The sequence below is a fragment of the Aptenodytes forsteri genome, unplaced genomic scaffold (genome assembly GCF_000699145.1).
Source record: "Aptenodytes forsteri isolate BGI_AS27 unplaced genomic scaffold, ASM69914v1 Scaffold237, whole genome shotgun sequence".
NCBI classification, from domain to species: domain Eukaryota; kingdom Metazoa; phylum Chordata; class Aves; order Sphenisciformes; family Spheniscidae; genus Aptenodytes; species Aptenodytes forsteri.
In genome coordinates this window covers 1,182,019-1,193,523 of record NW_008794451.1, presented here as the reverse complement: position 1 = coordinate 1,193,523, position 11,505 = coordinate 1,182,019, and the positions used below count along the sequence as shown (strand labels likewise).

Sequence of the window (11,505 nt, the reverse complement as noted above, 5' to 3'; positions counted from 1 at the left end):
TTTTCATCTGAGCGCGACAAATCCACAACCGTGAAGAGAAAAATTAACGTATGAAGAGAAAGCTATTAGTGGAGACACTGGGCTTGAGCCTGCCAAGGGATCTCATCAAGCAAGCCCAACGTGTCAGCAAGACAGTGTTGGTGGAGCGAGGATACGGACTGAAATGACACTTCAAAACGTTAGAGTGACACAGGGAGTACATATGTGCGCACGCAAGTGTGTGCCTGTGGGGAAGGGATGCAAAAGGAAGACAAGTCAACGGCAGACAAAGAGGTGCCGGAGAGGGGCAAAGAGCATGCTACATTCTGCACTGTAGGCAATTAATGGAATAATGTACACATGAATTAACTCATTAATGATTCCTGGAGTGAATCTTAGAGATCATGAAACACCACCTGACAAGCCTCTACAAGAAAAATCTGTTGTTTGTAAATGAAAAAAACCCACCACAAACAAACGCAAGTTGGTTTCAGCATTTATTTATCATTCGGTGCACAATTCACAAATCAAGAAACAAAAGTCAGGGAATATTTTTAATCAGAGCTTTTGCTGATCACAATATAGGGTATAAGAAATGGAATTGATAGATCATTTATTATTATTATGAAACTAAGGGCTTTATATTCTGAAGTGGAGTAAAGCAGACAGCAATACGTTCATATTAGAAAGTTCCTACTGCGAATGAAAAATGGATTAAAACTGAGATATTGTTTAGCAAGACAGACAAATCTATATTTCTTTTTGGTTGTGAAACTATTATAACCGTACATAACCAATAAGTATGAAGAATTGGCACTGGGGGAAATCACCTTGCCAGTCTGCCCTATGTGTCTGTGTTTGGCAAACGCAGTCTGCAGGGCGTGTATTCCATTTGCACGTAATCAGATCTCTGACCTGTAACGTGTACATTCTGGAACATTAATTGGCACAATTAAAAAGTTATTTAGAGGATGAGCTTGGAGCAAAAAATGTTGTCACATCTCAGAATCCTGAAATGCAACCTGGGCTTCATAATAAGCCGGTTTAACCGTTTTTAGAGGGATGTTACGAGTGTTCACGGGGAGGGGGGGGGAAGTAACGGTCACGCTACCTGCAACACACAAATCTGAAGAGTCCAGCATGTGTCAGCGCACAGCAAATTTATTCTATAAAGTGACTAGTGTGAGAAAGAATTAGAAAGGATTATAACAATACGCTACCATATGCTGTAGTAGTTGAAAGTGATTAATCCAGTTCTTAAATCCTATTTTAAACTCCCTTTCATTTCTTCCCATAGAAAAATAGAAGCCACATCGCTTTGTTTGAATGCCGTGTAGTTAATTACATCTTCTAAGAAACTCTTTTAAAACTAAATGCAATGTTTAATTACAAAATGCCTCCTTGAAAACAGTTAGCTTGTACATTGATTTGTAGTTCATTAAAAATGCTTTCTTAATTATATTTACAGCCAGAAAATACGTAGAGATTAAAGAGTCTATAGAGAAATTTTGAAATTGCGGCATGAAGTGTAAGGAGAAAGTTACGCTTCAAAATAGCGGACAACTGACAGCCACGACTGACTAATTGCTGCCTTTCTGTAATTTCAAAACTTAATTGTTGTACAAATAATAATTGGAAAACACAGTGTTCATTGTAACGGCTATCAATATTACATTTTTTTATAAGAGTAGATTTTCAAGGACTAATTAGAAAGCAAATCAATTGCATCAAACAAGTGTAAAGTTCACGTTAGCTGTCGGACTGATCACCTCAACACACGGGGTTCACGGCTAAGGGCAGCCCGCGCTTTGGTTCGTAGGGTGTTGTCCTGGAAACCATGCGGATGCAGTCGATAACAGGGCAGACGCTGAGACACAGGGTGCAGCCTGTACAGCTGTCAGTAACCGTGGGCAGGTGGGTTTCGGGATCAAACTGGATAGCCTGCGAACAGGAATAAACATTATTGATGTCACTCGTGGAAAAGGTCAAAATTGCTCCCATTTTAGTGCCTGCATTTCCTGCGCTACAGCACTTGGAGACATCTTGGTGTGATTCTGCACTGCAGCTATAGCAACTGTTCAACTGGCAGGGAACAAAACAAACCCCCCCCCTCCCGACACTTTGAGATTAGAAACACGGGCCAAATTATACCTCGGCGAAAGCTCGCGGGTCACAAGGGCTGGTTACAAAAGGAGGAGTTTGGCCCGTGACGTTTAAACTCCCAGAGGGATATTTCCCCTTCACGTGAAGGAAATATTTCGACAGACAGCAATTTGCCAGGGTTATTGGTTCGGAGGAGACACCAGACCGTGCCTGTACGGCTTCAGCACAACGCTGGCCACAATGTGTTCTTCTGACTTTTATTTTCAGCACAGCAGAAGCAATCTAATTTAATAAATAGTAGAGACAAACACAGCACGCTGTGCCTCCTGTGATTATTTTCCTTTGCAAACCTTCGAAAGGGATATCTGGGTTTTGGGCAGGCAGAGCTTGCTTTAGTCCTCACGTTTCCATGCAGTGAATCCTCATTACCAATTAGGGCGATAAGTGTATTTGAATGTGAAATAACGGTTGCAGTCTCAATGAAATAAGCTCCTGGTATAATGGAATTGGCAATTAAAAGCAAAAACAAGAGCATCACACAACCGCAAAAGCTTCAGTTTCTAAGAAGCAAGCCTAGAAAAGTAAAAAATGAAAAAAAAAAAGGAAAACCCACTGAATATCTACTTTGAAGAGTTTTAGGAAGGAAAAATCAGGCCTGAAAGCTGCACTCTCGCTTCTCTGCAAACAAGCGGCAAATCTCCCTAACCACCGTCAGCAACTGGGGGGGACCGGGAGGAGATGGGAGGTACGAGCTGGTGCTGCAGGTTGGCTCCAAAGGCAGATTTGCGGCATTTGGGGTTTCGCTACCAGGAAAGCACAGACGTTGCTGTAGCAACCAGCGAGGGCATGAAGTAGGTACTAACCGCCCCGACTCTCCAAGTTTTAGTTTAGCTTGAGCACAAAGAGGGCTTCGGTTTGTGAGTATTTAAGACGGACTCCTTCCTCGCTCCCTGACAACAATGCACATCTTGAAAGGGACTTCAAAGGGGGAGAGGAAGGCAGGACTACAGTGCTAACTTTAAATTACCGAAGGCTTTTCTGTTGGAGGCACACAAGGTGATAGCTCTGTAGAACAGCATGGATATTTTTGAAACAAAGAGAAGCATAAAGCAGATGCTATTTTGAAGGGGGGTGTGTGTTGATTTCTTTGCAATTGAGAATTTCTTTGCAATTCTTTGCAATTTCTTTTCAATTTCCTTAATTAATTAAGGAAAACACATTTTTTTTCTGCTTAGAAAACCTACTGGAGTTTTAAACTTTGGTTCTTTTGGTGCTATTTTTTTTTCCAGTTATAGAAAAGAAAGTTTTACTAAATATAAACACAGTCTTTTGCTCTCCACGGGCTATATCCTCCCCTTCACTGGGAAATCTGACGGAAGGAGAAGAGGTGAAGATTGCAGTGTCAAGAAGAAATTTAGACAGTTAAAAGGCTACTGTAGCAATCCAATCTGGTATAAATGCAGCATTAATTTTCTCATATCAGTGGCAAAAACTTGTCTACCTTTGCTCTGACACACTTGTTTTAATTGCAGGAGTTGATTTTAAATGGGAAGAGTTCTTTCTTTGTATGTAGTCAAATGCATCAGACCTACTAATGATTAGACCGAATTAAGGACAAACAAAGGGTCATAGCGTTCAGAGGAAATTTGGTGCTCAGTTAAAGTATTTGTTTCTGACAAACTATTCTCGGACTGGGGTGAATGGAAAAATTAACGTAGAAATTATTGCTTACTGCATATTGGATTCCATGGAGGTTGTGCTAGACCGTATTTTGGTTTTCTGAAAGAACATGAGTTCTCCTGTACTGCCCTTTTTACTGCAGACCAGTCCATCAGCTCCAGCGGACGTGGCAAGGAATGGCACGTAGAAATGCTGATACATTTCCTACAACTTCTGTTACCGTACTGGGCAGAAATCAGAGAAATACTTTGCTGCAAACAGCAGCCCCAGCTCAAAATTGTGCTATTTTCTGGTCACAATGATTTCTGCAAACTTCAACCTGCTGCTCTAAACCCTGGCAGCTATCCTGGAGAAAGGATTTGTACCTCAATCAAGATCAAAACAAAAACCCACCTGCCTGAAACCTGACTTAGTTCAAGTTCAGTTACGCTGATGGAACAAGGACTAGGTTTCTTAAAAAGCATTTGGCAATAAGAACGGCCCTTGTCTCCCCGCACCGCCTTGGCGGGAAGGGATGCATTCTTCCCTTTCTCCCTCATGTACTTGAAAACCATCAAAGACCTACATTTACTGCCATCCGACTTGGGTCTCCTTCGTTTTCTTCCTCTTAAAAAGAATCCCACTTCCCCCTTGCAGTTAGGGAGGGACTGGGAGAGTGACCTAGAGCGAGCCAGCGAGGTGCGGTACGCTCTGCACAGCCCTCCAGAAGAAGCCGTGCTGGGCGGTGTTCTCGCCACCGCGCCAACAGCTCAGGCAGGGCTTGCGTGGCACAGCCTGGGAGCACGCTGGGGTTCGAATCCGGTATTTTAGACATCTGTTTTTACCACCTGCTCATTAACAGAAGGTGGATTCTTTCTTCCCAGCAGCAGAAAGATAACTCATCGTGCCTTTCGGCTAATTACAGCTGTGCTCTTACCTGGTAGCCAGAATCATTACAGGTCATGTAACATTTGCCACAGTTGATACACATTTCCTCGTCAATCAGAGCCACAACTTGCTCTGTGTTGCAGAGCTCACCATATGTTCCAATATACTGCAGTGCTTTTCCAATTACATCCTAGGGGGAAAAAAAAAAAAGTTATCGACTCATTTAGAGGATACCTAAGCAGTTTCTATAGCTGCGCAGGAGCACTCTCTAGTACTTTAATATGGAAGATTTGGCCATGCATTGTGATGATGTTTAGGGTTTTTCTTACAAATTTCCAAGTTGCTGACCTTCGTACCTCCTGTAAAATACAAAGAATGTAGGCACATTCTGAATGTAGGCAGCACTAGAAGTATATATTTGGATACAAACACGTTCTACAAATAGGTTACACATTTAGTACTTGATTTTGAATGTGCTATTCTTTTGCCATTATTGTGTGAAACTTCAAGGAACAAAGTGGAGCACAAAACGGGAGTGACATGCTACAAACAATCAGATCATCCCTGGTCATTTCTCATTAGCACAGATTTAAGAACTCACAGCGAGAAAAGAAAGGGGCACGATCAAATAAACTGACAGAACAATAACTGCTTTTCTCTCTTTAGTAAGATGCGCAAATGACATGATCATCAGTTTATTGCAAATACTGTACATAAGTAAGCTGTGGGTCTAATCCTGCAAGTCTTGATTCAGTTCTGTTAACCTCACAGGGAGGAATCTGTGGCATCAACCTTGCACATCTGTGCTGCAAAAGTAAAGGGGCATGGCGGGACAGCGTACGGGTACATACCACAAGGGGAAGACACGCCCTCTAAAAGAAGTTGTCGGGGACCTACCTGATGCAAATCATTTCCACTGTACATCAAGGGAAACCGCACAGTTCAGTGGCAGTTCAGCTTCACTGAGTCGATGGTAGAGGTGGGAACAAGTCCCAGGTCCTTCGGACTACAGCTATCCCTCAGTTAAATTAGTTTAACTTGTGGAAGCATAGCAGAGATGATGAACATGACTGCATTTTAAAAGATTCATTCTGTGGCACTGTATTGGTTGCCTGGATATTTTGCGAGTTTACTAAGCGTGCTTCCACAACGGTTCCCGTGTTGCAAAACAAGCTCGATTTTTATGTGCAAGATTCTACACTGCGAATATAAAGCTGGGCTCAGTAAATGAAGGTTATGTGATGCAACAGTACATTTTACTTTTGCTTTAAAAAGGGGTATAACTGTTAAGTATTAGAGAAATCTCACTGAGTGATAGGAGAGCAGAACTGGCTTCAAAGTCATTCTACTGTAATAAACCAAGAAGTCATTATGATTTTGATTATGGAATTTGATCCAAGTCAATTGAAAAATGCTCAAGATCAAGCCAAATACGAGACACAGACATGTCTGCCCGGAATGATAAGCTTCAAAGTGTTTATCTTTGGTCTTGCATCACCAAGAAACATGATAAGGATTTCTTTTGGTATTCTGTTTCTCAATATTTTTTGAAGAAGCAATACTTACCGTATTCCTATCAGTCAAAAAAAAAATTTCTGAAATGATTAGCAACCATTTTAAGTGTGTAGTAGTATGCTATATTTAACCTGCATAATTTATAATCGCATACAATGCTCTACCTATTGTTTTCAATTCTCTTTGCAGAAGAACTGGATTACAGTAACTTAAATTTTCATTGCATATCTTATTTTGGGCAGCCTTACTTTCAAACGAACTAAGCATCCCTAATTATTCCTATGCCACATCAGAGCAATAGGGTAATATGGCTTTATCAATGTTAGCTCTAAAGGAAAGCTCTGCTACATTAATTAAATGCAAAAATGGGTCCAACCTTGTCTTCCTGAGTCTGCTGAGAACTTGCAACAGCAGCTGTACTTCCTGAATGAATGGCACCCGTTCATCGCAGTGAAGTTTTAACTTGGAGGCCTACCTGGCCTTCAGCACTTAAATTACAATAGTATCTTTATGCAATGAGACAAATTTCCTTGTTTGCTGGATGCAGTGGTAGGATCTATGAAGGTGCTCTTAATGACTGTTGAGGTAGGAAATTCAACCACATCCTAAGCCCAGGAAGAAGGACAGGGAAATTGTACTGTTTTCTCATTCCAAAACCACTCAAATGTCTTCTCTCTGCCAACCCCCTAGGTTGCTGACATGTGAAATACCTTGGTTGCATTCATTCAATGCTAAAAGCCTTCCAGTTCTTCTCAGCGACATGTAGAGAACATTAATGCTCTTCCAGCATAAAACAGCTACGGCACATTGCTAAAGGCAGCGTGATGACTGTGGACAGATGACTGCAAGTGAGCAAGTTATCACAGCGTAATGAGTTAGCACTCATCAATAGAGGTGTGCAAGCTGATTATGTGCATGGTCCAAATTCACTGCAAATTTGAAGTAAAATCTGTTTGCTTAAACCACTGTAAAAGGTCAATTACTATGAAAGTGTTTCAGCTAATACTTTTTACTTTGGTATTGCAAAGGACTAGACTTGAACACACAGCCCTTTACTGTTCTGATGAGCTACAGTAACTAACTCAATCAAATGTGATCTCTTAGGAACTGCTCACGCCCCTGTATTTTCATTTCCATGTCTCAGAAAAGTTCATGGATTTACTGGGAATTGCTCAGCAGTTTTCAGGTTGCTACAGCTCTCAGGTTTCTGCAGTCTTCTCCATCAGCTGAAAAATTGTAGTTGTAGAATTCAGCTCCAGCTTGTTTCAAGTCTCATGTATCATGCCTGCTAGAGGTTTCAAAATACACGTGTCTGTGTGTGATCTACTCCCCCCAGCAATACTAAGTACCCTGTAAGCCTCTCTTTTGTGTATATAGCCCCCAAACATTCCACTGTATGTCACAAATGCACGTGTCGTCTGCAAGGACTGGTCTGCGTACTGAAGAACTTGAAGAGATGATGTAAAACCTGTACGACATACAAGGAATTAGCCTTCCACTGCCTGCTCATGTTGTAAAAGTATCAACGTGGGGAGATTCCTGATAGCGAAGGGCTTTTTAATCTGACAAAAGCAGCCGTTCAAACAGCATAGGTAATTAACAATTCTCTCAGGGAGGTTCTGGATTCACATTTGTATTCTTTAAATATCATTTGGATGATAACAAAACCCACAAAGCTCAGGCAGGTTGCAGAGATGGACTACTCAAATAATCATGGGATGGAGGGCCTTGCTTACGAGAGAAGACAAAAAGAGCCTAACAAGATGTTTAGCCTAGGAGGATGAAGGCAGAGCAGGAATATGATGTCTCTCTCTATATACATCAGGGAGGGAAAAGAGCTATTTAAGTTAAATGACAATGTTGGCACAAGAACACATGATTATAAGCCAGCCATGAATAAATTTAAAGCTGGAAATTAGAAAAGGCTTTTTAAATGGGAAAGGAGTGAGGTGGTTAATGGCCTTCCAGAGAAGCAGCTGGGGGACAGGAGGGAGACAGTCCAAGGTTTAGGATAGCATTAGATAGCTCAGGAAATGGTTGCTCAGAAGAACATGGTCAAAATAGATTTTTCCAGCTACAAACTTGCAAAGGGAGTAACAAAACCAATGCATATGGCATTGTTTCTGAATTTGTAACCAAGTCTCACTTGTCACAGCTCACAAAATACACTTTTGGGGACTTAGAATCCCAAATAGGGAGGATGACGGCATTTTAGAGGCCTGAAAGTGATTTCAAAAGACTGTCTCAATGATTTACTGCTCACTTACACTCCTGGGTGTTGTCTTCTAATCACTTCTTTCTCTCAAGCAAAAACTGTATCTTTATTCATTTGCAAAGTTTCAAGACTTTATTGCCTAAAAAAGCAATGGTACTTAAAAGATGTTTTGCAGGTGCACTCTTTTACAGCGTCTCAAGCTATCTCAGAGCTTCTTGTTTCCATCAAATCATAAACGTCGGGAACAAAATAAACAGTGCAGCAAGAAATAATCAGCTTTCACTGTTTAAAGTGCAGTTTCACTCCAAAAAGCAACTGTCTAAAATGGCACTATGGGATTCCACACTTGGTATATCTCAATGGCCTCCGGATCAAATTTGCACTGTTTACAGTGTAATGTTTTTTTTTGCCAACTGCCAGACCTGCAAACAGAAGCCAGGTTCTGAAAGTCAAGCTGTGTTCTCTCTCACTTATGCATTACCAGCAGCAATTTAAAAAAAAAAAAAAAAAAAAGCTGGAAGTTAAATTTGGTCCTAAGTTACACCTTTGCAATCTCAGGGACCTAGAGTGCTTCCTTTTGATTACTGCTGTGCTGTCCCCCTCTTCTCAACAAAACTGTACTGAATGAACTGGGAGAGGAATTTAGTCCTGCAACTGGAACTGGCAGGGAATTCAGTTGCTATGGAGAGAATCAGAGCGGAATCCATTAGTTTTATGTTACTAATGAGTACAGAAAAAAAATTCATTTTGTCACTAAGCGAGGCAGATGTGGTTTTCAGTATACACAAGGAGCAGATCTGTTCAGTAGGATATTATTTTTACAATGCTATTTTTATTACTATAGCTGCATTTTTAATGTTAATATATCAGACATTTTATGGTGATTAGCTTTTCATTAGCCATCATATCAGTAAACCTGTATTTGTAAATACAATTCATGGTGCAGGTATGGCTCCTTGTAGACCTGCTGTGTCCATCTTCATGCAGACCACGCTGTAAAAGACCACACTGTGCTCCAGAGGTGATGAACATCACAGGCCTCTCATTAGATCGTTAGAAAGCCACGCACAGTGCAGGTACTGCATCTCTTATAGCAAGCTCAAAGGGAACACACGCGCTTGTCCTCTTACTGCACTTGTTGAGTCACCATAAAACACTTTGCGTGTCACACCGTGTTCAGGAGAAAGGTTCACTGACTAGGAACTTTGTGCACTTGAAGCTGACAGCAACAGCAGGTAAGGAAAGCAGGGTAATCTTTAGATCACCAGAAGTAGAGATCTGCCTGCTGTGAATAGCAGTCCATCCTGAGGACAGGCCTCAACCTCAGTCTTCAGATCTCCGAGGGATCATTGACCATGATACAAATGCTGAAGTTGATTCACCACCAAGTAATATAAAAAACTCCTAACAAAGCATCTGACGTTTATACAGCAAAGTTGTGCGCTTGATCCCAAGTACTCTACCTGTTCATTATTCTTTACGGGGTGTTTGGGCAGTTCTCAGGGTTCAAGAGGCTGTGAAAGAACAAGGGGCTGTGCAGAAGTGCCCTCACTAGGATACAGAGGGAGCACGGAAAGGGGATGAAACGTTGCAAAGAAAGTAAATGACTCTCTGTACCAGTGTTTATCGCCATTAGGGAGATACCTGCCTTCCACCTGTTCTTTTTCCGTAATAAAGGTGAGGTACTGTCAGAGAGAGAGATGAAAAGAAGAAATGTTAGGAAAAAAAATATGGATTAAAGAAGAAAAAGTCACCAGAATCTGAGGGTGCACAACTAAGGCCAATTTACAGTAAAGTGCCTAACAAAAATATGTAATCTCATTAAAACTAACTTTACATTGGAAGATTACAGATGCTTTGCCAGTAGTTTAAAAGGTTATTAAATGTGCTCTGGGATTTAGGGACCTCTACGCCTTGTTTCAGCGAAGGAAGTAAAACAGTTGCAGTACTAGCTAAAGAGGGGCTTTCAAAATAACTCAAATGAACCTTTACTACATAATTCAATATGGCTTCTGTAATGAAAATTATGCCTCATGAATCTATCACAATTCTCTATGAAGGCTGTGAGGCAATAAATAAAAGAAAATAAACTGGTAAATTTTATGTTCCAATAGGCCTCTGACACAGGCCTCTGACACAACAGAGTTCTGAAATTAAGTAGCCATGAAGTGGGATTGCAAGTTGGCTACCCAAAGAAAAAATAAAGAGCTGGAATACAATGATCGAAGTTCAGAAAAGGCAAAATATTAACAGAGCAAAGTGTCTCAATTTTCTGGTTTAGATATGAGGCTGTTTAATATACTTGTGCGTGTTTCAGGGAAAGATTTGAACCAGAAGACTATAGAGTTGATACAGATTTTAGTTTAAATTAAAGAAAACCCAAGGTATTGGGTACTTTATAAAACTAGATGAACAGGTACTCTCACGGTGAAAAAAGGCAGTTTGACAGCATATTAAAATGAGTAACTTTCACTACACTTGCCAACAGATGCGTTCTAGAGAAAAGAAAGCTGCAAGAGAAAACTTCTGCTTGATGTGCTGTCCTGACAAGAGACAAGCAAACTAGCAAGATGTTAAGATAGAAAATAGCACCGTAACTACCGTAATGCTGTTGTTATACTAGTCAGCCATGATCTGGAATACACAGTCACTCCAGTTTTACATACAGCAGCACGGTGTCCTTCCTCTTATGGGCTGCTAGTGCGATGGCAGCCTTGCCGAGGGATCTAGATAGATTGGAGCGTTGGGCAATGGTTAATGGGGTGAAATTTAACAAGTCCAAATGCCGATTCTGCACCTAGGACGGAGTAACGCCGGGCACAGGTATAAATTGGGAGAGGAGTGGCTGGAGAGCAGCCCTGCAGAAAGGGATCCGGGGGTGCTGGTCGGCAGCAGGCTCAATATGAGTCCGCGGTGTGCCCTGGCAGCTGAGAGGGCAAACCGCAGCCTGGGGTGCATCAAACACAGCGTAACCAGCCGGTCAAGAGAGGGGATTATCCCGCTGTATTCAGCCTTGGTGCGGCCGCACCTTGAGTACTGTGTGCGGTTCGGGGCCCCACAGTTTAAGAAGGATGTGAAGGTCCTTGAATGCGTCCAGAGGAGGGCAACAAAGGTGGTGAAAGGGCTGGAAGGAATGTCCTCTGAGG

General features: G+C 41.5%; 1 protein-coding gene across 1 annotated transcript in view; it reads right to left on the bottom strand.

The window, feature by feature from the left end:
• Window positions 1-476: 476 nt before the first annotated feature.
• DPYD (dihydropyrimidine dehydrogenase) overlaps window positions 477-11,505 on the bottom strand; it is a 387,751-nt gene continuing 376,722 nt past the window's right edge. The window contains exons 24-25 of the mRNA XM_009290477.2: window positions 4,679-4,819; window positions 477-1,920 (exon numbers count right to left, since the gene is read on the bottom strand). Coding sequence (XP_009288752.1) covers window positions 1,750-1,920; window positions 4,679-4,819 — 312 coding nt within the window. The 3' untranslated portion in view covers window positions 477-1,749. The remainder of the gene's footprint in view (window positions 1,921-4,678; window positions 4,820-11,505) is intronic.